At 41.1% G+C, this 27,054-nt stretch overlaps 2 protein-coding genes across 5 annotated transcripts in view; one reads left to right on the top strand and one right to left on the bottom strand.

Moving 5' to 3' along the window:
* Positions 1-213: 213 nt before the first annotated feature.
* PTGR1 (prostaglandin reductase 1) lies at positions 214-19,451 on the bottom strand. Of its 4 annotated transcripts, XM_027652633.1 has the most exons (11): positions 19,290-19,404; positions 12,088-12,194; positions 9,665-9,710; positions 8,918-8,977; positions 7,560-7,727; positions 5,634-5,751; positions 5,182-5,337; positions 3,556-3,661; positions 2,414-2,532; positions 1,376-1,488; positions 214-708 (listed from the first exon to the last, which is right to left on the bottom strand). In XM_027652633.1, the coding sequence occupies exons 2-10, from the start codon at positions 12,191-12,193 to the stop codon at positions 1,378-1,380; spliced, it is 990 nt and encodes a 329-aa protein (XP_027508434.1). In that variant the 5' UTR covers position 12,194; positions 19,290-19,404; the 3' UTR covers positions 214-708; positions 1,376-1,377. The 4 variants fall into 4 exon arrangements, with proteins under 4 accessions (XP_027508434.1, XP_027508433.1, XP_027508432.1 ...); XM_027652632.1 differs by having other exon boundaries at positions 214-1,488; positions 19,349-19,451; XM_027652631.1 differs by having other exon boundaries at positions 214-1,488; positions 19,290-19,403.
* SMC2 (structural maintenance of chromosomes 2) overlaps positions 19,425-27,054 on the top strand; it is a 21,469-nt gene continuing 13,839 nt past the window's right edge. The window contains exons 1-10 of the mRNA XM_027652630.1: positions 19,425-19,582; positions 20,172-20,412; positions 21,274-21,423; positions 22,016-22,138; positions 23,042-23,080; positions 23,262-23,372; positions 23,556-23,600; positions 24,063-24,296; positions 24,957-25,106; positions 25,756-25,989. Of these exons, the coding sequence (XP_027508431.1) occupies positions 20,245-20,412; positions 21,274-21,423; positions 22,016-22,138; positions 23,042-23,080; positions 23,262-23,372; positions 23,556-23,600; positions 24,063-24,296; positions 24,957-25,106; positions 25,756-25,989 (1,254 nt within the window). The 5' untranslated portion in view covers positions 19,425-19,582; positions 20,172-20,244. The remainder of the gene's footprint in view (positions 19,583-20,171; positions 20,413-21,273; positions 21,424-22,015; positions 22,139-23,041; positions 23,081-23,261; positions 23,373-23,555; positions 23,601-24,062; positions 24,297-24,956; positions 25,107-25,755; positions 25,990-27,054) is intronic.

The following is a 27,054-nucleotide window of genomic DNA, read 5'->3' as shown; positions in this document are numbered from 1 at the left end:
ACCTCCCAGGAGAGCCAGGGTGAACACTATGGCAAGGTCAACTCTAAGCTTGGACACCAATGACCAAATTTCTCAAGGAAATTAATGACCTCTCCATATCACCTGTACTGAGATCTGCTGGGATAAATAAGTGCTTTTAATATTTTAGCTCCTCTGTGTTAGCCACAAAGAAGTGAAAGGGAAAGTATTCCACAAGCAGAACTATAACACAAGCAAAGTATACATTAACAGTTTTATTTTTCCTTTCCATAATCTCAGAATAACTGAGATATCTACATTGTCTGATAAAAGTTTTGTTGCCTTAAAATCGGGAGCAGAAAAATCTGCAGGCTAATTCAGTAGATAAGACAGAGAACAGCTCTTTAATGAAGGCCTTCTGGCACAAGGAGTACAGAAAAGGCACGCCCTGTGTCCAGTGGTTCTACAATTTTATGGTAGTATCCATCCAATCCCAGAACTACCCACCCCCCAGATCCTCCCCAAATCTGCCTCCCAGCATGCCTCTCCAGAATTGAGTCCAGGGTCACAAGACCCTTTTCTTCTTCATCTTCTTCACAGCACATACTGTCTTTGGAGCTTCTCGAAGGTTCCAGGCTTGAGAGTTGCTTTGACTATGATCGTATTTCCTTGTTCAGGCCTGGGGTGCAAATGTTCTTAAACATAACAGGTGTTTACTACAGTCCTACCTTGAAAGGAGCCTAAACAAGCCTAAAGAATTTAGAAAATTCAATATGAAATGGGGGAATAGGGTTTAGTAAGTGTTAACTACTATTCTAAAGTGTGAGAGACTACATAATTATACTAAAAATCTATATTTACTACACAGCTACTTCTAAAATCTACAAAAAGCTAAAAATCCTAAAAATTCTCAGGCATCAGTCCCCCCTTTACCAGGGATGGCTGGTCAAAAAAAAAAAAAACAAAACAGCTAGAGAAGAAGCTGGGAATCCCCAAGTGTTGGTAGCTTAGCTTATTCTCCACCTCTTGATATTGGTTAAAAAATCCCTCTTGTCAAGTTCTGGGACAAATCAATGGGTAAACATTAAATGTGCCATCAGCTAGCAAAGCTTTGGAAATTGTATGAGCAGGCTTGTAGTAAGGAAAACCAAAGGTTCAAGCTACTATTAAATCTGATACAGCTCTGATGTTCAGCAATTTTAAGGCTCTTTTTTTTGTGTAGTTTTGGGAGGTATCTTTCAAGTTCTTTATGAATTGGCATATTCTTACACTTATTAGCCCAATTATTAACAGAAGCTACCATTACCAAACATCCAGCAGAAAGACTGAAACATACTAATCATATGTTTTGACAGGTGAGTTAAAAGCATTTAACAGAATCACATTCTCCCACACCAGTCTCCCAGGAATATCTGACCTTCAGACTTTTACAACAGCTTTTCCAAGATTTTCTCCCTTTAACATTCCAATGAAAGCCATTGGCATGTTCTCAAATCCTTCAGTGACTTGTTCATGGTACTTCACTTTTCCCTGTCAAAAGTAAGAAAGGAAATTGCTGAGTTTTCATCCACCAGAATTGAATGAATTGCAACAAAATTTTCTCCAGCATGTATGTTTCATCTGAAACAAGCAAGCTGGCATGCACCAGGCTAAGTCTGCAAAACTAGGTAGGCTGCTGTGAGGATCTGCTTTTGTTGTGAAACCTTCTACTTGGAGTCATACAGGGGGCAAAAGTCACTGCCAGACATACCAGAATAGATTTAGTGCTACTTGGTCCCCAAATAATTGATAGGTAGGGGATCATTTCCCCAAAGCCAGGCCTGTCTCTACCCATACAGAAATACAGAATTGCAAATCCAAGTGATCAAAAGCTGATCCATCCCAAATCCTCATGTTTGTAAAAGCTAGAGCCTCTTAGCCTTTAGTATTGACACTTACAAACTTCTCACAACCATGAACCAACTTAGTAACTAACTTAGCCTCTATTTACAAAAATAAAATATAAGAAATTCCATATTAAGTCCCTTTAAAGTCCAGCTCCCAATTCCATAAAAACATTAATTCTTGCCAGTAGTTTCAGCACAACACTACAATGGAAATCCTTGCTCATGCTACAAATGACCAAATGAGAAATAGAGGAATTACCCTAACTATGAAAACCTTCATTACCAGATAACAGTTTTGAATTACTCTGGAAGCATCCTTTTTCAAAGCCTACATGTACTCTGGAATATATCTAATTCCACAAGCTAATACTGCTGGTCTTAACAAAGCAGAAGGGATCAGGCATGTTTACTATGGTTTGAGTGTTCCCAAAAGGCTCAAAGATCATGTCAAGGAAAAGAAAAGTACCATGCTGGGACCTCACCCACACAGCTATGACAAGAGACCCCTTGCAAAGAGGGAAGTTATGGTGTGAGTACACCTTACAGAAAACTACCCCTTCCTTCCTTACCTCCACAACCCACTTTAGCAGTGCCTTCACGCCTTCCTCCCGGCGGTTATTCCAGCGGCGCACAATAAACCCTTCCATTCGAAGCTCTTTCAAGATCATTGGAACCTGCATGTAAGGCCCTGCAAGAGAAAGGAACCAGAAAGCCATCTGCAATACCAATTTCATTTAAAATAAATCCCAAGCATAAAGTGGGCTTTTAGCAGTAAACACCACTGAATGACTTTGTTTCAAATATTTTTTCTCCAAACAGAATTTCCAGGACAAAAGACCAAGGATTCACAGATAGACAGCCAAACAAGGAAACACAGGCCTGATCTGTAAAGCTGTGGGACTAAACACTAACATTTCTGAAAACAGCTTCATTCGGAAGTAAACTGGCCTCAGCTTCACCTGAGGGACTTCCGCTGAATCTCAAAAATACTGTTTTGACAGTTTATTTGGTAGCCTGCCAGGCTCTCATCCTCTTTCTAACTCTCAAAATTTAAGTTACAAACTCTAAAACACAGTTCCCTCAATCACAAAAATGTGTCATAGTGTCCTCACTCTCAAAAGCCTGTTTCATTTTTCTGAAGAGGTCTGAGAGTCCAAAGCCAGTCTGCTGTCAAAGAGAATTCAGTCCTCCTATTTCTTCTAGAAGGCAAATTTGGAAAACTTAAATGTTACTGGAAGTGAATATTCATCTCAGCCACATTTCTCGGCAGTTTCACTAGTAGCTGAAACCTTATGGGGAAAAAAAACAACCCTAAGACGCATCATCTAAAAACGTGAGGGAAATCTATTATCTCATCTAAAATTGTGTACTACTGTGTAAATGACATCATGCACCACACCAGCCTTCTACTGATCTATATTTGCTTAGAGCCCTGTGGAGTCCTGTTTAAAGTAGTTTAGTCACTCCTTCATTTCTAATCAGCTGATGTTTTCCATCCAGTGTGAGTGTGCACAAAGGAGGATGAGCGCACGTACACACGAGGAGTGTGGTCATGCTCCCACTGCCCCAGAGCAGCGGTTAGTTACCTGAATGTACACACATACATAAATGGCACAGGAAACAAATAATAAAATCTCCAAAGACTCCTATTATGTCTCTCTGCCATCACCAAACAGGAAATCATTTTAGACACAATAAAGCAGGCCCACACCTTTCTGAGGCACGGAGTCATTGTACAGAGAGATGGCTCCACAGACTGCAATCCTTCCATATTTCTTCATCTGGTTGATAGCAATACTGGCAAATTCTCCACCCACCTGCAAAAACAAGAGCATGTGCAGCTTTAGAGACAATCTAGTGTTTAGTACTTATTACCAAAATCTGCCAACCTTGCATGATTGCACCAAGGGGTTCAATCAGGGAGTGGAGAGGTGAGTTGCACTACTCCAAAGATTTGGTGGTTGCAGAAACCCTTACACTTAGAGAACACTATAATGACTCAATCTCACTCTTCTAAAAATTAGTCATGAACGTAGGAAAGCAGTTTTAATTCCAAATCTGCTTCACAGATCTTGGTTTGGAAGTGTTGGGCAGGATTTACACATAGATCCCTCCTTCTAAGGGCATGTCTAGGGGCACTAAGAAGCACCAGCTTTTCCCACACACCAGTCTGCACTTTTACATCTTCACATCGTGGTGATGTTAAGCTTTTACTTAATGATTCTCATCTCCGAAACAGGGATGTGTTTTGAACAGAAACTTTTAATGGTGAGAAGCTGTGAGAAAATTTACTGCTGGGGGAACTCTACACAGAAGTTGGAAGTGAGAGGGAAGGGAATGGATGTGACCATAAAACATATTTCAGACACTGGCAGCACTGGACATGAAATTCAGAAGGCTAAGGCAAAGTAACCAGGAGCTCCTGAAACCCTGCTCCTTGAACTTTGCATTTCTGTCAATTGCCAGGGCAAGGCAGGTATGTTGCAATCCACACAGAATGACAGACTGCTGAGAGAAAGACATGCTAAAGAGGTGATGATGGGTTTTTTTAAACCAGGTAGCTAGCCAGGGAGTTTTAGGCTGCTATATCTGCTAATACCCTTGTGCCCAGCTATTAGATTATCAGGTATAATCCATATGTTAGCTGCAGTAGGAAATTAAAAGAGCCAGGGCTGGTTGTCTGGCTTGAAGGTGAACTGACATGGTTTAACTGCATCCATACTTTTAAACTCTGTTCAAAACAAGATGGTCACATTCAAAAAGCCTATCAAGAACAGTACACAGTCCCCATTAATTCCAGCTATACTTAGGAGAGGTCAGAAACCCTCTATGAGCCACTCCAGTAGTTTTACAAGTTGGCCTTGCCATTCTTTAGTTTACAGGCACCAGTGCAGCCCCCGTGACCACATAATGTGGAGCAATCTACACTCACTCCCCTTCTGCAATAGCAGAGAACTGGCTGTGGTCCAGGGTGGGCCAGGAATGGACTGGAGCTGTCTCTGTTCAGCATCAGTTAAATGCTATTGTGACCCTTACCTCCCCAAAATTGGCCACAGTTTTCAAAGAGTGAAGTAAAACTTCTTTCTCTCCATTCAAAAACACTGCCAACAACCCAGCTTTGCCTTTCAATCTTTTCCTTTCTGTTGCTGCCCAACTCAGCTGCAGAAATATGTGTGGAAAGGGAACAGGAAAGCAGATAGTTCTTTTTCTCGATTAAGTGGATCTCAGTATTGAGTTCCTGGTGTAGTTTGCAATTAGATGTATACAATACTGAGATCCTGCTATAATTTAAGGAAAATGAGAACTGCTCAGGGCAAGGCCTTCTCTCTGAACTCACATTATCAAAGAAACAGTCGTAGCCATCAGGAGAGGCTTTACGCAGCGCTTCATCCAAAGATTTAACAGTCTTGTAATTAAAAGCTTCGTCAAAGCCAATTTTTTTCAGATAGGCAACCTTGTCATCTGAGCCAGCACAGCCAACCACTTTGCAACCCTGCAAGGAAAGGAAAAGAACATTTCTAAATATCCCCTGACAACACAGGCTGACACTCAAAGAGTGCTGGGTGCAGAGCTCACCCTTAAAGCGCAGCCGTTGTCACCATATGAGTTTCTGAGCTCTAGGAAACATTGAACTAGCTTTGCTACGTCTTCAGGAGCTTGTTCCATCACAAGACCCCAGTGCAGGCATGCCTTCAGGGATGCTTGCCCTGCTGATCATTCATAGCCTTGTTGCCCTGTCTCCCAGCTGAGGCTTCTGAGGAGCAAGTATGAGCGGTTCAAGCCACTCACCCCAATTTTAGCAAGCTGCCCCACCACAGAGCCCACAGCACCAGCTGCAGCATTAACCAGCACCGTCTCTCCTGGCTTAATCTTGCAGACCTCCAGCAGACCAAAATACGCAGTGAGGCTGTGAAAAAGAGGGAAGAATGGCTCAGTGAGGAGGAAAAGATGACAGACTCAGAGATAGGACTTGACCACATTGAACCACAATATCATCACAACCAGAGCAAAATTTAGTTTTCCTCATTCTTCATGAAATACAAAAATTAACCCAACCTCCTTACTTTGGTGGCTTTTTCACAGCCATCCCAGAAAAAAACACAGACATGTTACTGGGTTAACAGAATGTTGCAGCAGAAATCTTTGTGATCATTAGCCAGATCATTAACTTTCTTTGTCATCAGTAGCCAGAAGGAGAAACACAGATAACTTTGTAGGATGACAGTTCAGTTATACGCTGGAAGAGAGAGAGAAAGGTAGAGAAAGGTCAGTAGCCAGCTGGTATCTACCAGATTGAGGCAAAGATTAAATGATACTCATCACAAATCAAAGCTGGCAGAAAAAAAGGGTGGCAAAAACTTGATGAACTGATGGTCTCCCTGCTCCTGAGGACTACTCTGCATAGCTATGGCTATTGGGTGAAAAATGGAATCATTAAAGTTGGAAAAGACCTCCAAGATCAAGTCCAACTTTTGACCAATTAGTCAATTAACCTTAGCACTAAGTGACATGTCCAGTTTTTTCTTGAGCACTTCCAGGGATGGTGACTCCACCATTCCCCTGGGCAACCTGTTCCAATGCTTGACAACCCTTTGCATGAAGAAATTCTTCCTGACGTCCAGGCAGGATCTCCCCTGGCACAGCTTGAGGCTATATCCTCTTGTCCTGTCACTAGATGCCTGACCCCCATCTTGCTAAACTGTTCTTTTGGGACTTATGGAGAGCAATGAGGTGTCCTCTGAGCCTCCTTTTCTCCAGGCTAAACAACCCCAGCTCCCACAGCTCCTTCTCATATGAATTACTCTCTAGACCCTTCACCAGCTTCATTGCTCTTCTCTGGACAGGCTCTAGCACCTCAATGTCTTTCTTGGAGTTAGGGGCTCAACTGGGCACAGCACTTGAGATGCAGCCTAATCAGTGCCATAGTAATCTGTAGGAAACATTTAAGTTCAGCCCATCAACTGGCCCAGAATCTCAGAAAACTCTTCTGCTAATTTCTAAATTCAAGCTGAGAGCTTCACACTTGGTCTGGACTGAAAGTGGGAACTGAACCAACCACCAGGAAAAACATCTTGATTGATGTTAAAATGAAATCTGAGAAGTTCTCCATCACACACAATTTTACAATCTTTTTGAAAGCCTCCCATGTGAATAGGACTGACCAAGTCCTGATCTCCCATAAAAACTACAGAGAATGAGTCAAGAAATGCAAGAGGATGACTGAGACTGCAGTAATGAATATAGATTCCAAGGCAGAGGAGTTTTCTGCTCCAGTGCAAGTTAAAGGACCTCTATTTTGCTGTATGATATGACAGTGATCTTTTGCAATTTTGGGGGTAGTTCTGGAAATATGGTGATAGTGGAAGAGCCAAGTCAGGAAAAGCAGATTAGTCCAGGTGCCAGTGAAGTTTGAGACTTTCCACTAAGGTTAACACAGACTGAAATGGATTCTTTACAGCCCTTCCTGGATCCTCTTTCTTCTTTATCATAGCTCCTCAAAGAGAGGCACCATAATCTCCAAGGCAAATCTCCTCTAATCTAGAGGATGGGACACACTTCAGGTCCTCTACAGGGTAAGGGCATCCAGAAGCACATGTTTCTTACCAGAGTGAAACAGGCAACATACTTGTAGAACAAGGCTGGTCACACAGATAGGCAGAAACATCCTGCACAGTAAAATCCAGATGATAGTTGCCTTTTCATCTCAAAACTCACCCTGGCATGCCAACTGTTCCAAGGGCTAGAGATCTGGGGAGTGATTCTGGCCAACTGGAAGGAAGGACATGTAGGTCTTTCCCATCAGAGATGAAATGAGTTCTCCAGCCACAGTCAGCCACAACAAAGGCCCCCACTGTGAAAGCAGGATTCTTGCTTTCCACAATCCTTTTTAAAAGAGAGAGAGAAAAAAAAAAGAATACCCTGTCAGAGACAAATCAATACTGGCTCTTCAAAGAAATATTTCACATCAGGACATTTAGCCCATACCTGCTGATGCTGTAGGTGTCAAGCTCCTTTCCTGAAATGTCTGCAATTTCTTATTACCAGAGAGATACTGGCCAAGATGATTCTAGACTCAGCTCTGCCCACAACAAATCCAATTTTCCCACGAGTGCCAACTCTTTTTTTGACTGTCACCTGGTATGAGTTCAGACTAGGCTTCTGTGAATTAGAATGCAGGAAGGAGGATGCTGGCATTAAAGCATAGAAAAGCAAGGAGCTGCAGATAGGCTGTAACAAGCAGTTTCCTTCTCAGACAACCTGCAACCCATTTAAAAGTTGAAGATCCTGAAGATGGAACCTCTTGGGGTAATGAAACCAGATAGAAAGCAGTATTTAAAACCAGGGAGAAGTTCATATTAGCAGTGTCTCTATACCAAATGAAACTTCAGCTTCCTTATCTGAACAGGAAAACTGTGTTGGAAAAGGGTAGGTAAGCAGCTTTGAATTATTAGAAACAGCTGGCCTTCTGTTCAGCAGACTTAGTTGTTAATTTACCCCAGGCCTCTGTGTTCCTGCAGAGAAACACAAGAGTCAAAGGCCACAGATGTTCCTAAGCAGCAACTGATAGGCAGCACAGCAGGAACAAGCTGACAAAGGGAAACATCTGTGTAGCTAAATTACCAAAATCTTGGGAAAAGGATGAACTTATGGTTATACAGCCCTTTGGCTGGAGCTGCATATTCAGTGACTATGAGATATTTTCAGCTGGAGTAGATAGCAGGCATGGTTGTGGGCGTGCAATTACTAGTACAGAAGGTTTTAAAATGTGAAGTTGACACCTATGGTAAATACAATAGTTGGTCCTTCATACCTGTAAAATTTGCCTTTGAGAACATTATTGCCAGAAAAAATGTATAGGTTTTGTCAGAGGACTAAATGCCCTACAAAAAGGCAAAAGTAGTTCTTAGGGGAAAAACACATTCCAACCAATTACATATAAGAATACAGTTGCAGAAGTATGTAGTGTAGACTCAAGTCTAGAATAGGTAACACAGACTGCAGATGTCTCGAACATCAGCACATTCCTGTTGAGATCTGCCATATGAATGCATAACAAGAACTGAAGATCTTACCTGGCAACCTGTGTTCCTATCATTATGTCCCCTTCCTTCATGACTGTTCGACTGTAAACTCTGTAAGAGAAGCAGACATGGCTTACTGTGAGCAACTGTAATAATGTTCCGGATACACTATGACAGTAGTAGCTACTGTCTGACCCAAAAAGAGAATACCAGCAGTGCTGTTGAACAGATCACAAAGAGCTTGTCGCTGCAGTGGCATAACTGGATGTTTTCCAGGGCAAGCTACTTGAGCATCCCCAGCATGAGAGTGTTGGGGGACACCATATCATTAATCTTTCCAGCATGGTCCACCACCACAAGAAGCCTAAGACTCAGAGAACTGACACCTGCATCCACCAGCATCTTCTTTAAAACTATCTAGTTTCCCTGAGCTTTAACTGCCTCCTATTAACATCGGTCTATCAGCAATGTCTGACTTAGAATTTGTATTATTAAGTAAAAGGTTGCTAAGATAAATGAAGCAGGTACTGCTACAGGGCTGCAGTCTCATTTGAGCCTGTTGCACTTCAGTGGAACACACAACAAGGAAAAACAGCAGATTCAAAAAAAAATTATCCCAGTGTCTAGCTAAATTTGGCACAGCTCCATATTTTGAGTCTTGTAATTTACACAAGAGCAGACAGAGGCACTGGGACTCTGACAACAAGGGGCACTCTCTGCACATGTTCTTTTGGGGTTTAAGTGGCAGATGAAATTAGGTGTCCTAGCCAGCAAGTCATAAAGAAGAAAAATATATACCTCATGTAAGGATCAACACTGAGAAACACCGATTCAAGCAGCAACTCTGCAACGAAAGAAAAAACAAATTCCTGGACATTAGCAGTGCAGTAAAGCACAGTTTCCATAAGTCAATCTTTCAGCTAAATTGATAGGAGTTCTTGATGCTCAAAAGCATTCCCCACCCTTTAGGGAAAACCTACCAGAAATGACTACTAAATTCATTAGTTTTGATTATGGATGTGCTGTTACAAAAAACATTTTCTGTAGTGTATCTAAGAGATTGTCTTATTTTCATGCTTTTTTGCATCTGCTTCCTCTCTCTATAGAAGGGTCGAGTGGCCAGAACTCTAATTTATTTTTGACCCATATGTAAAAGGGCATCTCACAATTCAGCCACCGGAGGGTGGTAAGAAACCCTGGCACAGGTCAAATACAAAAAATACTTGGCTGCCTTAAACAGGAAGCATTAGTTTATCTTTTTAAAGTAGCTTAATCCACTTTACTGTCTCTAATGACACTAGTTCCCGGAAAATATACCATTAAACATATTTTAATTTAAATTCTCATTCACATGGCAGTTCTAGCTGTTCATCTCCACCTACTAATACTTTTCATTGCCTGTGCTGCAGTGGTCTATCTAGTACAAGCTAGAAATGTATTCAGATAGAAATATCTTCCCATTAGTCAAGAGAGAGCAGGAAGGCCATGTAACATAACAGGGAAGGCCACCTTCTTTAAAAGTGTTACTGCAGTATGAAGTTATGCCTCTTTTTGCTGTAAGGATTAAACTGGGAACAAAAAAATTACTCCAGGTTCTTAAGTACACACAGACACGAAATTTTTAAGTGTGTCTGCGTATGTAAGAAGAAATAGGTTTTCAAACATTTAAGTTGCAAACATAACTAGTACTTTAATGCAATTTCTTTCGTGAACCTTCTAAAGTGGAGTAAATTTTGTAAAGGACAAGTAGAGGGATGAGGTTCAAGACACCATGGTTGATGCAGATGTCCATGTGAAACGACAAATCAAAGTTCATTGTTTTATCAACAGCTCTTGTATATAATAAGTTAACATATTCCTTACCCTTTTCAAAACACACAACCACAGGAATAAAAACTGTCCATTTTTTACTGTTTACATTCACTGTCTCTTGTTACAACAGATCAGATCTAACAGGACTAAGGACTAGGCAAAAAAAAATCTAAGGACTGGCAAAAAAAAAAAAAAGTTGAATGGAAGCAGAAGTCTCGCAGTGTTCCTTCTTAAAATAACAAACTAACCTTTACTCACTCCAGCCTTGAGGTCTCCCTGCTGCAGGCTCATTGTCAGTGCACAGTCTCTCTGCTCTCCCCCCAGCACCATTATCAGTATTTTCCCTAACAGCATGAAAAACTCCACTGAACACATACTCCTGGATGTCGTCTTCTCCACCTTTTTTCCAAAACAATGTAGACAAAAGCCTTTCACTAGTAAAGCATGTTTGGATTTTACAACAGTTATCTCATTTCCTCTGTGTCATAATCAGTGTGATATATAAATAATTGTGATTCGTGAGACAAATGAGTGATTACATCAAAATAAAACAAACGGATTGTAAAACTTAATTACACCCCCATACAGAAATAAAACAGAGCCTCACAAGGTCAGGAGGCCTAAAACCTCCTTACTATCCTAAGAATAAAATATAGTAGAACTTTAAATCTTTAGGTGCCCGTTCGTCCAAGGATGCATGAATTATGACTGGTTGTAGAGATAACCCTTTAGCTTTAGCTGTAAGAAAACCCATATATTAAATACTTAGCAAAAACCTGTAGAATGTATATGTATATGATATAATTAATATGCATGAAGTAGCTAAGATAAATACTAAATGTACCCTGTAGTAAGGGTGTGCAGATTTGGGAAACTGGTCCCATTTCTGTCACCCAGCCGGCTGCTTGCTTTTACCATATAATAAACTATTATTCAAAAACTTACAGAAACTCGAGACTTTGTTTATCACAATCAGCTTCTCTATTTCTAAATGAAACAAATTCTGTTTTCCTTGTGGCTGTGGGTTTCAAGGCTGTATCACGTCGGCAATTTCTCCAGTAAGCTTTATTTGCAAATGCATTCGAGTGCCTTTGTCATCAGGCACCAAGTGGAATTAGGCAGCCTGAAACTGTGAAAGGCATGGCCCAGCTGCTGAGTCCTGGAGTTTGAAGTGCTCAGCCATTGTTTGTAAGGGTATTATCAGAAGGCAACATTACTTAAAAACCACCAAACCCATCAGCATACTTGTTCTTCAGCAACTGTCCTTCTCTCTTAAGGTGCACAGCTTGCCCAAGCCATTTTTGAAAATATAAGCCAGAGAAACATGCAGACAGTTCTAAGATGCACAGCCATACATCAGCAATCAGATAACCTCCAGAAAAATTAATAACAGGTAGCACTCCACTCACCTCCATCCTTCAGATTTGGCAGCTTTATCTCTTTCAAGTCAAAGTCACTGGTTTTGGGGAAACCTTCAAAATGCTTCTTCAGAACCCACGCCTTGGCAGTCACCATCCTGCACAACAAACAACAAAAAGAGGACCTGTCAAAAGGATGCCCAACGGTCATGGGCTGCTCATGGGGGCTGGTTTATACTTCATGAGGCAGAACAGTTATCTCGATAATGTGCCATAACACAAGAAAGCCCTTGCTTGCTCTTGTGGCAATATCACTAGATCAAGAAAACGTCTGAAAAGGCCCGCATTGCCTTAGCAACCCAGAGCTTTCTGTGACTTGTCGGACCTTCCTGCCTGCTCCAGGGCAGCAAGCCTGGAGTGGGAAGGCAGCCCTGGCATGTTGCATGACTCCCACCTTAAAGATATTGAAGGGAGAAAATCTACTAGTTTAATGAGAAAAAAAATACCGTAAGGAAAAATCCCTGATTATTTGGGATGAGTAATGAACCTAAACTTTTACAAACTTGAACCAAAGTACAATTGAGAAAAACAAAGGTAAGCACTACTTCTTTCTGTGACAGTCATTATATTGAAAGAAAATACTTCTCCAGTTGCCAAGCTCAGGGCTTGGAACTGGGAGCACATTGTCACCAGCGTTTTCCACACAAGACAGAAACAAAAAAATAACTTGCATTAATTCTAACCTCACAGCCCCTTTGCCCTTCTTATACACAACTGCACCAACAAGAAAGAGAAGTTATACTTAGAGCAGGCAGGTAGAAAACTGTCTTCTGCTGTCACAATAACCTTCTGCACCCGACTCAGCCAGGGGCTGGACTCCTTCAGTCACACACACTTTCAAAGGTCAAAATGTAGGCTTTTATAGACAGGGCTGGTACCGCCCTCAATACACTTCCCCAAGACGAAGTGAAAACCCTCAGTAAACATAGCATAGCACACACCCATTGTGAGTCACTTTTCTCCTACTAAGATTTGATATCACTCCTCCAAAACCCTCAATTCAGTGCCCAGCCAGTTGCACAGGCACGTTACGCAACACGCGAAGCTGAATGCACAAACCCCGTGGTTCTAGAAACCACCAAAACCTGCAGTTTGGAGACCTATCAGACAGCGCGGGAATTTCTTCAAATCACTTTTTACCAGTCCAGCTCTAGAACTCGCAAGAGTTCTCCCTCTGGGGAAAAATATCTAATTAAAAAATCTCAAATTCCTTGTTCAGTTCATCATTTAGCATAGCAAATGATCCATACATTTGTCACTTCATGGCGTGTGCTCTGACATCCTCATGTTCCCAGTGCACGCCCCAAAGGATCAGAGCATTTGTGGATAAGCCTCACTGTTGCCGAGCCATCTTAAAAAACACTAGCAAGCTTTATCATTTTGCCTCAACTATGTTGCAATGAGGCACGTAGCACCGGAGAAAATTTTGTCCAGTGCTTAGCTGTAATAAAATATATCGTGACACTGTAGCAAGAACAAAGCAAAGCCAGCAAACGGGCTTACAGGAGCGAAAGGTGAGTTCAGAGTAACAAAACTGATCCCACTCACAAGTTTACACCCACAGGCACCGAGAGGGGTTTGTCCCAGCAGTGTGCTCCATCCAGGAATGACCAGGGACAAAGGGATGCTGGCTAGGCCGGCAGTTATTTGCTGATGTGCCATTTGTACCCCTGGGAAGTGTCTCTCATCAGTGCCCCACCTTTGTGAGTCATCAATATTGACTCCCTGCTTTTTGTCCCTTTTGTCTGTGTGCCTCAAGGCTCCAGCCCTGCTCTTTACCTTCCCACCAGCACTTCTTAATAGCTCGAGTCTCTATGTCTGAGTACAGGAACCTGATAACTCTTTGAGGCTGTCCTTTGGTTTCCCTATGTGGCCCTCTCCAACACTAATCATGTAATTATGATGATCTGCAATCCTAGGTGCCATCAGTACAGGCCATTTCTGTCTTCCTTCAACTGTTTCTTTTGATGCTTCCACTCTCAGACCTCCCTTTCACACCAATCTTCACACTCCTATTAAAAGTTTCTAGTTTTTCAGCAGAGCAATGATCCTGTCTACAAACAATACTGAAAGATTAATTTCACAGAACCATTTTGATTACACTTAGGCCTAATTTTGGAAACAGGAGAAATTTTCTGCTGCCCACTTCTCTCTTCCTACTGAAATCACATCATTATAGCCACTTCAAGACTAGGAGTGTTTTCTGTAGGCTGCAAAACAAAAAGCCAAAACAAAACCAAAAATCCAGAAAACAGAACACAGATACATGCTTAATGGATGGATTCACAAACCAATTTCCAGGCTAACAAACCAAGATTATTTTGTATGTTTAGATATAAAATAATAAGAAGTGGTAAGGACTACATTTCTTAAGCATACCAAAGGATGCTTAAGCATACTTCAAAGGATAAATAGCAGTGATGCAACATTTTCAGGGTTCCATTTTAAGTTTTACTGAATTAAGTCTGTGATAGCCACCATCTCAGCTCCTAAAGCAGTAACCTGCCCTTGTAAACCATAAAACTACTTTGTTTTCAGTGTCAGTGGGTTTGGATAATACATTTCTTTCGTGTGTTTTCTGTATAAACTGTTTCACAGACCATTATTACAGTAAAGAGGCTACTATGATAAAAACTTCAGAAAGAACAGCCCATGACAGGGATAAAAAGACTATTTAAAAATAAGGTGACGCATTCCTGCTTGATTTTCTTACAAAAGTACCACTAAAGCTTTTACTGAAATTGAAGTCCAGGATAGCATTTATTGTAATGTCCTTCAAACCCTCCTTGTCCCCTCATCTAGACCATCAAGTTATAAAACAAGAAAGAACACCTAGAAAAGAAGTAATGGAATGGGAAATCCTGTCTCTTTGCACTAATCAAATACATAAGAAAGCAAAGATCCTATCTGTGTTCAAACACTGCAGTTGCTGCAAACTGTAGCTGAGCTGAAAGCAGAGCACTTCGTGCAGAATGTCACAGCTCAGTCTCCAAAATCAGCATGAGTAAGAAGGTTCACAGTTCAGGGGAAAAGGGGAGAGAAGAAGGAAGAGGTGAAAACTGGAATGCCATACTACATACTAGCAACTGGAAAAGAAGATCAGGAATAAAAGAGACAGGCAAGTCTGAAAAAATGGAGATAGTTTGACTGGAGGCCGAGGAGCTGATGGTGATACCTGAAATCTGGGAATATTCACATTCAAGTGGAAAAGTAGTAAAGCTCTCGAGGCAGCATGAGTCAAACCAGAAAATCTTACCTTTCTTAGGTAATCCCAGCTATTATTCCTAGCCCGAACTTGCCCAAATCTAACCTTGAGGACAAAATCACTTTAGCAGCCTGTCAGTTACAAATAAATTCAATTCAAATCTGGGGTTAGCTTAACAGTTCATTTTCCTGACAGTCATAATTTGCAGACATGACTGTGGTACTTTTCCTTTTATGTCTATTCTGAAGCAGGAACACCTATGCTCACATCTACATTGGAAGTAATGGGTGTGACTAAAAGCTGAGTAAAGTGTATCCCTCAGACACAATTGGTTTGTAGATCATTGCTGAGGAAAAACCCACCATCACTATGACAGCAGTTTTTCAGGTAATCATCATCTCATCTAGTCTCTTCCCTAGATTCAATTTATGTCTTCTGCAGCATTTCAAAGCAATCTGCCAGGCACCAGCGTGAAGGACTTGCCAAATACCTTAGAAAACAAACAATCACCTTCCCTCCCACCCCAACCAACCAAACATAAAAGGACTTCTTGGCAATAGAGACTGCCAAGGGAGTAGTAATACAGAGGCTACCTCAGGATCCCATGCACATACAGGATTACCAATTACCTGGGAGTGATCATGGCTTCAAATCATATGTACCTACAAGTTTTAGCAAAAATTACCTGTTCCTCTCCTCTGGCTTAGCTATTACAATGCTTTCTCAAATTTTTTTTTTCCTGTTGTAAAAACAAAGTAAAGGCAAACCATTCCCGTGTTCCTTTTGGCAGAGACTGTACTTCTAAGCAAGCATGACACTGTATTATGAAACGATAAAGCTGCAACTTCACTTCCTTACGCAATACTATTAACTCCTGGAAGAAGGTCAAAGATTGTAGGTGAGTAGTCATTGCTCTGCTACAAGACTTGGCCACGCTGCACTTTGTTACAAGGTTGTAATTCCAACAGAGGTTCAAAAGAGCAAGTTCATATGGGGCAGTGAGAAGGAAAGCAATAGCTTCACTAAATAAGGTCTGCTGCCCTTCAGCTCTCAGAAATTGCACATACAGTGAGACTCTTCAGAACTATAAGAAAAAAGAAGCAAGTCCACAGATAGGAAGGAAGATGGGATTGAGTGCACTACCAGCAAATTCGCATATGACACCAAGTTGGGTGGGAGTTGATTTGCTGGAGAGTAGAAAAGCTCTGCAGAGGGGTCTGGACAGGCTGGATAGATGGGCCAAGGCTAATTGTATGAGGTTCTACAAGGCCAAGTGCTGGGTCCTGCCAGGGGGGTCACAACAACCCCAGGCAGCACTACAGGCTGGGTGAGGAAGAGTGTCTGGAAAGCTGCCCAGCAGAAAAGGACCTGGGAGTGGCTGGTCGACAGCAGCTGAACATGAGCCAGCAGCGTGCCCAGGTGGCCAAGAAGGCCAACGGCATCCTGGCCTGGATCAGAAATACAAGCAATACAGCATGGCCAGCAGCACTTTGGGAAATGATCATTCACCTGCACTGGTGAGGCCGCATCTCAAATCCTGTGTCCAGTTCTGGGCCCCTCACTTCAAGAAAGACACAGGTGCTGGAGCAAGTCCAGGGAAGGACAGTGGAGCTGGTGTAGAGTCTGGAGAGTAAGTCACATGAGAAGCACCTGAGGGAGCTGGGGTTGTTCAGCCTGGAGAAAAGGAGGCTCAAGGGAGACCTTATAGCTCTCTACAACTACCTGAAAGGGGACTGTAGCCAGGTGGGGGTAATCTCTTCTCCCAGGTAACAAGTGACAGGACAGGAGTAGAGTAAATGGCCTCAAGCTGTGCCAAGGGAGGCTTAGATCAGATACTAGGAAAGTTTTTTTCACAGAAGGGGTTGTAAAGCATTGAAATAGGCTGCTCAGGGAAGTGGTGGAATCACCATCCCTGAAAGTGTTCAAAAAACATGCGGATATGGCAGCTGAGGACATGGTTTACTTGTGAACATAGTGGTTGTGCTGGGTTGACAATTGGACTTGATCCTAAAGCTCTTTTTCAATTTTAGCAATTCTATGATTCTGTGGGACACTGTAGGAGATGTGAGCTGACAAATCAAGCTGAAGCTTCTTGAAGGGCCAGCTGTGCTTCCCTGGTCAGTGCACAGAACTCATAAGATTCTTTCAAGCACTCTTTTTACTTCTCCCTTGCTTAAAATGTTGATACAGGCCAAACACATGTTGCAACATCAGTAAATGTAAAATTTCATCAAAGCACTAGAGACATAATGCAGCACAGTTTCGCTTCTTGAATTTGCAGCAACACCCCTTTGCAGCATAAGCATCTCTTGCAGTGTTGTGTAATAAGTGCAGTCAGAAGGGAAATGACAAACATGCTTTCAAGCATCAGCCATCCCTCTGAGGGTCCCTCCTGAATTTCTGTAATATCGCAAGGGCAGATTGATTCTTGAACAAGTTCCTGCTTGTAACATGCACAAACAACTTCTCCCTCAAGACAGAAACTTGCTGCTCCAGCCCACTTAGCATACACAAGACATACTTGTTATCTGTTACCACTCCAAGAAATCTGCAATATTAAAGAGACTGAGATTGATAAATGAAAAATTAAAAGCACATGAGGAAAAAAAAAAAGAGGGATGTCAAGGAGAGTCAAAGGAGCTGGAGTGGAAAAGTGGCAGCACAGAGAAGTGATCAGCATAGCATCTGGAAAATGGGACCTGAGGACCTCCCTGCTGCTGCAGCACACATAAGCAGAGCATGATACTTTACTCTTGTATTCCATCTTGACCATGGCAGGAGGGTTGGAACTAGATGATCTTTCAGGTCCCTTCCAACCCAAATAATTTTATGATTCTCTGATAATGTGCATTGTACCAAGTGTTGAGCAGATCCTTCCTAGTTCTGAAGTCACAAGTAGGTATTCTACAAGGGTAAAAATATAGTATAGCTTCAGCAGTTTGTGATATGAGTATTTTAAGAATTGGGAAAGTGTTTTACTTTTGTAAGTACATGATACAGTGTAGTCCAAGTAGCCACCTCTAACAGAAACGAATCAGGGCCTCTCCTTCAGGCAAGAAACATGCAAGCACATTTGCCACAGACAGCAGATTTTTTTGTCAATTAAAAATGATTCAAAAATCATTTGGGAACATTTTCAACCTGCCAAATAAAATGTGAAATTTGATGCGGCTGTATAGTTACACAGCATCAATCTGATTCATCTCCATACTTCACAATAATTTTTCTCAGTATGGTGTTCAGATGTTAGCAAAGTAACAGCTGATAAGAGATCATCAGGTTCTTCTGGCTGCAGTACCTCCAGCAGCAGTGCTGTCTCAGAAATGCCTTAAACAGCAGCATCCAAGGTAATTCCTGATGTGAGCAAATACACTATTTTATTTCTCTGTAATGTAGCCCTTCAGTCTGAATTATTAAAAATTATTAAAATAACATCAAACTCAGTAGTTCAGGACAGTAAATTTTACAGCAGTGGTCACTATCCAGGAAAGAGCAAATGCATCCAGCCGACTTTCCCCCTGTGACCAGTGTGGCAATAAATAGCTAGACAACTCCTGTTCTTCCAGTGACACACATACACAAATTTTGAACAAGTTCTCCTTCCTCTGCTTGAATGGAAGCGCCTGTTTATATCACAGCAGTAAACAGGCATAGATGGCTTTTTCTTTTTTTGGTAGGTAGGGGGAGAATGGGGTGGTGAAGCACTGTAGTAGGAACGTATGTAATAAGTATAGAACCGCACTTCTTTCATTTTAATATGATTTCAGAGCGGTACAAAGACACTTCCCGCCGCAGCCTGGAGCTGCTGCACTCCAGCTCCTCAGCCCCGCCACAGAACCCCACATGAACGCCCAAGTGCCCTCTCGCCCTGCCCCATCGCCCGCGGGGCCCGCGGGGCCTCATCGCACCTCCCTCACCGACCACAGCCGCCATTTCCCAGCTCCCGTCCCCGCGAGAGCCCGAGGAGCCCCTTCTCGGCCGTGCCCGCCTGCCCTGGGGGTGCCCGCCCACCTTTCAGACCACAGTACGGGAGCGCTCGCCCCTCACCCAGCAGGAGCCGAGATCACACCCCGTGCCAGCCGCCGGAAGGCGGGGGGAGGCAGGCCGCGGCAGGCCCTGAGGGGGCGGCCGCCATCAGGCACCGCCTCTAACGGCCTCTTTGGCGTTCGGCGCCAAAATTCGATCGTGCTGAGCGGCGGGAGCGTCTGCGGCGGGTGGCGAGTGAGGCCTCGGGATCGGTGAGCGGCCCTGAGACCGCGGAGCGGCCCCGACGGTGGGCGAGTGAGGCACTGGGATCGGGGAGGGGAGCAGAGCTGCCCGCGGCACGGGGGGCTCGCTAGATCGGGGTCCCCGCTAGATCGGGGTCCCGGGTGGGCCGCGCGATGCCGGCAGCAGGGACCGGGATGAGGCTGTGGTGGGTCCGTGCTCTCCGTGCCTCAGAGCCGGGGCTGCCGCTTTCCTGGGATTCATCCCTCGGGGGCGGTGGGGCTAAGCAGATATAGCAGTCCTGCAGGCGGGAAATGGGGGCTCCGCTTCTGCTGTGTTCGGAAACACCCGGGACTTTCCTTCCCCTCCGCTGGCTGGCGGCCAGCTTGGTGAAAAACCGGTGTTTTGCCACCAGTCTTCATACAAGTGTCGTGGTGAGCTTTGTGTGAAGTCACGTCTCTTAGAAATGCTGAAGTACAGGTTATTGTTGGGATGCTGCCGGGACCTGAGGTCCACTTGTCATTTCTCGTCTCATAAATGCATGATGTTTTTGTTGTGAAAATCATGTGTTCTTACCATTTTCTCACACGTGTAACTGTTTGTTTGGCATGCAGTATGATTTATTTGCTTATTCTTTTTTCTTTTATTCTTTGAAATATATAGGATCATAATCCAGATACCTTTCTTTGTGCTACTCGGAGGAATACTTTTCCTGGTCCCTTAGGACCATAGAGAAGATGTACATCAAGTCAATTGTTCTGGAAGGGTTTAAATCCTATGCTCAAAGGACGGAAGTTAATGACTTTGACCCGTTATTCAATGCCATTACTGGCTTCAATGGTAGTGGCAAGTCCAATATCTTGGACTCTATCTGTTTCGTGTTGGGAATCAACAATCTGTCACAGGTAAAGGGATGGGGCATTTAAGAAACGTCTTTCTTCTGTTAGCAGCGTTTTGTATTACTATAACGAGTAATCTCCCATGGGAGACCTGAAGTGGTACTTCTTGAAAAAGTAGTTTTATTTACTTGGATTTTTCATTACATAAAATTGGGTGTCTGACATTCTTTCTCATTCTTACTCTAAGGTAAGAATTCAGTAGACTACAGTCGTGAACAGTATGTGGCTTAGAACAATAGACTAAAAATACCCATTTAAAAGGTAACAATCTCAAGCTGAAGGTCTCTTGCAGCAAAAGGCACTGACTTGTTTATTTGTAAATAAAGTTTTTCAGTTCTGAATTGGGTCTTAACATTTGTCCATCTGGTTCATAAGAAAAAATTAAAAAGCTGTTTTTTGTGCAATGCCTGCTATTTAAGAGATGATATATCAGCTTTATTCTCATAAAAAAATTGACAGTTATGACATCAATTTGAATCTCTGTCTTAGGATGATTTTTTGATTTCCCTTCTTTTCCACCCTCTGCCTTCCCCCAGATGTTGACAAATCCAGGAACACTTTCTGAAGCATTTCCCTGTGAACTGCTTTATGAATAATAAGTGCTGGTTAAATAAATGTGCTGATGACTGGCTTTTTTTTAACATCTGTTCAGTGTTTGTCAGGAACCTCATACAGAAACAATTAGCTAACTAATTGTGGTTTTAGAATAATAGCACCTTGCAGCTCCCATGTATCAGTTCACATGAACTCTTAAATATGCAGCTAGATCTTCACTTTTTTCGTTCATTTCTCCAAAACCTACAGTAGTACACTGAAGCTGTGAAATTAATTCTTTCAAAAAAGTATTTATTTGTTCCATGGATTTAGGTGCGAGCTTCCAACTTGCAAGATCTAGTTTATAAAGGTGGGCAAGCTGGAATTACAAAGGCGAGTGTGTCTATTACCTTTGATAATTCGGACAAGAGCCAGTGTCCACTGGGATTTGAAGCTACTGATGAGATTGTCGTGACTAGGCAGGTGAGTCTTTAATATCTGTACTGTTTAGTAACCTAAATACATTTTTGCCATGCTCAACGGAGTGACTGGTCAAGGAAAAAAAAAGGATATTTTTTAAAGTCCTAGAGTTTCTGCAATTGCACAGTGTCCTTGGCACAAACTGCAGGAGTAGATCCAGTGTGCTAGACAAAAATGTTCATAATGCAAGTTCTAATTTTGTATTTAGTATTTTGGTTTTGCTTCTGCTTTTGTATCTTCCTCTTAATATCTGAACTGAATGTTAAGTTTGGTCTCCAAGATGGAGTTTTGGTTTGGGGTTTTTTTTGTTTTGTTTTGTTGTTTTTTTAAAGTAGTATTTTTTGAAATTTTCTTGTAGTATTGTCCTCAATGACTAATCTTTCTTTTGTTTTAGTTAAATATTTTACATGTCTCTTCAGTCAAACAAGATCTATTTTGAGATAGATCTGTGTAGTGCACACATATTTGTGTACACAAAGATGTAATACAGATGATTTGCTCAGATTTTTTTATTCTTTGTTACAGTTTATATCCTCACAATATCACGTAATTTTTAAACCACTGAAAGTTTCTTCAATTTCTTTTCTTTCTCCAGGTTGTCATTGGAGGTAGAAGTAAGTATCTTATCAATGGTACAAATGCTACCATCAATCGTGTGCAGGATCTCTTCTGTTCCATTGGACTCAATGTCAATAATCCTCACTTCCTCATTATGCAGGTATTGTGTACATCTTTATAAAATCCAGAAAGAACAGAACTTGCACTAAATTTGAGGCAGGATAGATAGTGGGAGAACAGTTGATTTCCTAATTGAAGCAACATCTTATTGAGTAAAAATGGAGTGTGTCTGTTATGATTTCTAGTACAGCAGTTTGACCCTAAAACACCCTGGTGGCACACTGTTAGCAAGGTTTTCTGAAATATATTCCTATTTTATTTTCTTTTTTTTTCTCTTTAACAGATATGTGTTTCTTTTATTATTATGCTGAAATTACAGAGATTTTATTTCCTATTATATGTGTTCCATATTAGACAGTATTTTGAGTGAAATTGATATATGTGCCTTCTTAAGTAACAATTGATGAAAGAATGCTGGCTAATTGAAAAGTCTCTTATAAACATCAACATAGGGACTAGGCAAATCCCTGAAATATTTGCAAGGAATAATAAAACAGATCAGGATTTACTCAGTCAAATGTAACTGTCCCAAACTGAATGGGGGGCTGGGATATGGCGACAGTTGTGTACATATTCTGCTTCTCCCCAGTTATATATGAGCTACATCTCCAAAAGAACCGGTTTGTGATTAGGAACTTATTCAACATCAGCAACTCAATAAGACTTTAGAACAAACTGTGCTTTACTCCTTTAAGTTGTCATCAGAATGTGGAGGACGAGCCTAAAATACCTGTGAGGACCATTTCAAGCTTGCTAACTGAAAGTGTGATTTAATTGAACTTTGAATAACAAAACAATTCAGTAAACTAGATTATTCTTATAGTAAAAAAAAAAAAGTGTTTGAACTTAAAATACAACAGTTTTGGGGTTTGGAGTTTTGATTTTTCTTGTTACTACTGCATGGTACACAAACACTGTTCTTGTTTTGTCTTTCTCTCACTAGGGACAAATTACCAAAGTTCTAAATATGAAGCCACCAGAGGTAGGAAAGTTGTAGGAGTTTTTTTGAAGCTTTATTGAATTGTTTTGAATTACAAGAATCCATATTTTGGGAGGGGGACAACAAAAATAAAGGTGTTGGAAGGAGATGGGATGTTTCTTCTTATGCTATATTTGTTCAACTCAGTTGGACATCTCATTTTTGTTGCATTGCTTTATTTTAGATTTTAGCTATGATTGAGGAAGCAGCTGGTACTAGGCTGTATGAGAACAAGAGAAATACTGTCCAGAAAACCATAGATAAGAAGGAAGCCAAACTGAAAAGCATTGAAACGGTACTACATTTTAGAAAGTATACTTTCTTTCATATTTGTTAAAGATAACTGAATAATTAGTTTAGTGTGGTTTTTAAGTTGTTGAATATTTCATTTCTGCACCTGGAACTAGATAGTCATGCTTACACATGTTTAGAGTTTAAAAAAAAAAACAGAATACAAATGTTGTGTTTTATGTTTCAGGTCTTGAATGAGGAGATCAATCCAAATTTAGAGAAACTGAGAGAGGTATGGAAAAATTAAAAGCGAGGTAAAGTAGGTCTTTCAAGTGCTGAAAAAATGCTTTCAGCTGCCCTGAACCAGTACGTGTTGGCTAAAACAATAGTATGTTTCCAAGCTTTGTAGAATCTTTTGATAGAGAAATGTTATTGTCTTTCCAAATACAGAGAATGTGACATTCAGGACTTCCAAGAAGTCCTAGAGAGAAATGTAGGAAGAAGGAAGAAAACAAAAGAACTAGATAAAATTAGAAGATAAAAACATGTCTTAGTTCTTAAAAAAACTGGGTCAAGTGATATTTCTGCTGTGCAGTCAATTATATTAACATGGAGAATCCTTTTTCTTACCTACAAATACTAATGTTTAGAAGTGCTTAGAAGATTTCTGTAACAGTCATATGTATCCTTATTTTCCTTCAAATTTTAGAATGTTTTGTTTTTGTTTTTTTGGGGTTTTTTTTGGTCTTTTCAGGGACGAGCAGCCTATCTAGAACACCAGAAATTAGTACGAGAAGCAGAACATTTAAACCGCTATTGTATAGCTTATCAGTTTCTTCTAGCTGAAGAAAAAAAGGAATCCTCCAGTGCTATGTTAAAGGAAATGGAGGCTAATCTGGAGAAGCTTCAGGAATCAAAGGCTGAAATTGAACAGACAGTAAGAAAACTTAATGAAGACATAGTGGAGATGGAAAAGGAGAAAGATAAGGTAAGTGCAAACAGTCATGCTCATCTGAATACTTGAATACAAAGAATTTTATGACATGGGAATAATATTTACAGATAATATACCCTTTTATCTTCTTCTGGTGGGTTGCTTAGATTATACACTATTCATTGTTGTTCTTGGCCATTGTTTAGAAGACATAGTTTTAAAGTTTTGTCTGAAATGCTTTACTTCCAATTGCTGTATATGAAAAATAACCAAAGCATAGAAACTTTGCCCTCATGTTTCCACCTGTGCATTCAATGGTAGGTTTTGCCAGACATTTTTTTCTCCCTTTTTGTATATGTCTCAAAGAAAAAGAAAAGTAAGGAAGCTTTTGTTCAAAAAAAATCAGTATTGACTTCAATTTTGGAGGCAGTAAATTTGGTTAGATACAATGGCACATAGGGTCTTTGGATGTCTAAATCCAACTTCTGTAAAGGGACAGTGTCCCATCATATGGAGTGATGTGGGTCTTCAACTGTATCTTCAAGTTAGGTTGAATTTCACGGGCAAGAGATATTCTGACCTGTTTCTATTGAAGTCTGACTGTGCGCTTGGTCAGATTTCCTTCTACGTAAAGCTGTGAACAGAAGACGAAATATTACAGGTATGGTATCAGTCTCAGAGGCTAAATTAACTTTCCTTTTTTACTGATTGTAGAAAGTTGGAGGTGTGCTTCGTGCACTGGAAGCTACTCTTTCAGAAAATCAAAGAGTTAATACCAAAGCACGAAGTGCCCTTGATCTCAAGAAGCAAAACTTAAAAAGTGAAGAAATTAAGTGCAATGAACTGGTAACACGTATGCAGAAGGTAAGCTATTTGTCTATAATTTTCTTTACATGCTAAATTAATTCAGACTGTGGGTACAGCTGGTTTTTCTTGCCTGTTACAGTAAGAAAAATCCTGTGATGGGTAAAAAGTACATCAGAAAAGCAGAAACAAATGTTAAGGACACTGTTTAATTTGTGCAGCGTAAGGTAGTAGGTTCCCATTAGGAATGGACACGATGGAGATACAAAGCAAGTGCAATAGAAAGTTCTCAACTCTTTATTAACCTGAGGAGAGATCCCTATAACTTCGAATTATTATACTATCTGGACATACGTTACTCTTAAAATTAAATGAGAATTTCTACCTTGCGTATTTCCGACAGTTGATGTTTTTTATACAAGAGAAGCGCTGAAGATCACTTTTTAGATATTGGGAAGAAAGAGATACTTCTCCTAGTTAGTGGGCAGTTGTCATCACTTCCTGTATTTATCTGTAGATCTTTAGTACACTCATGGGACAAGTACACATTTGAAAACATGCAAAGACATATTGTAAGATTACGAAATTTGACAAAGGTCATAGAAATGTAGTTGAAACTACTTGTAGCTCCTCATCTACATATGAATTTCAAGTTAATGGACTCAGATTTTCTTTTCCTTTTTTGTTTTTGTTCTTTGTTTTGCTGAAGGATTCTAAAGCATTGGTGTCAAAGGAGCAAGAGCTTAAGAAGAAAGAGAAAGAACTAAATGCTTTACAGGAAGAAAGTGAAAAAGATGCAGATGCTTTATCTAGAGCACAAAAACATTTTAATGCTCTGTCTGCTGGTGTATCCAACAATAACAATGGGGAAGAAGCTTCTCTTTCTGAGCAGATGATGATCTGCAAAAATGAAATTAGCAAAGCAGTAACGGATGCTAAACAGGTAAGAATAAAAGCTCTGCCTGCCTCAGACTTGTCTTCATGCTTCTTCTGAACATCGGCTGAAAACTAACTGACACATGCTTGAAAGGTCGATGAAAAGAGATGCAGATATCTATGCCAGATATTTTACATTTTAGCATATGCGTTAAGGTAACTTCTTGATAAAATATAAACAAAATATCCTTGCATGGTGTACAAGTTTCGAGCTGGCTTCCCGCCAAGTCCCCGAAACCGGACAACAAGGACCTGCTTCCCAGAGAGGGAAGAAAAAAAAACGACCTAAGCAGCCAAAGCTATAGCAAAAAATATATATATATATATTTTTCATATGAGACAGATATATACAATGAGAATACTATACACCACAATAGAAATCCTAAATAGCCCCCCAAAAGGGGAGAGGGGAAGGGAGAAGGGAAAAAGGACAAAAAGGGACTAAGACCAAACAAGTCTACACAATCTAAAACTCAGCAACCAGCCAACTGAAGGTAAATTAGCAAAATCTCACCACTTCCCTTTGAACAAGCAGGATGGCTAGACACGGCCCAGCACTCTCCCCTCACGCGTGGCAGACAACAGCAGTCGCTGTAGGCCTCAGCTCCAGATAAGCCAGACCGAGACAGGGACCCACCGTTCTCGAACCTCGCTGGAAAGGAAGAGAGCGAGGTCCCTCCTGCTGGCTTTATTTATACCCCCAGTTACGTAAAGGAATAGCATGGAATACTTCCGTGATCACCTTCCTAGTTCCTTCCTGGTTACAAGCTGGTCTCCAAGAAGGCCTAGAGTGAAACCATCACAAATGGGAAAAAGCTGTAACATTGAGGAAATACAGAAACTGGCATTTGAGATATAAAGGGGGAGTCACTGTACTCAAATGGTTGATGGTATTTGATACAAAAAAAATAAGATTACTGTCTATGATACATGTTCATATGAAGAGATTTCTGCAGTTAAACTTAATGGAATCAAAATAAAGATACCTGAGACTGTGAATGGAGAGTTTAGAAGAAACTTTTGTCCTCAGCTAAATTGTGTGCTAGTCACTTGACTTAACGCCATTTCTTTT

Source organism: Corapipo altera, unplaced genomic scaffold (assembly GCF_003945725.1).
Source record: "Corapipo altera isolate COAL_440 unplaced genomic scaffold, ASM394572v1 61286, whole genome shotgun sequence".
NCBI classification, from domain to species: domain Eukaryota; kingdom Metazoa; phylum Chordata; class Aves; order Passeriformes; family Pipridae; genus Corapipo; species Corapipo altera.
Note: the sequence above shows the minus strand (reverse complement) of the source record. Positions and strands in the feature narration are given on the sequence as shown.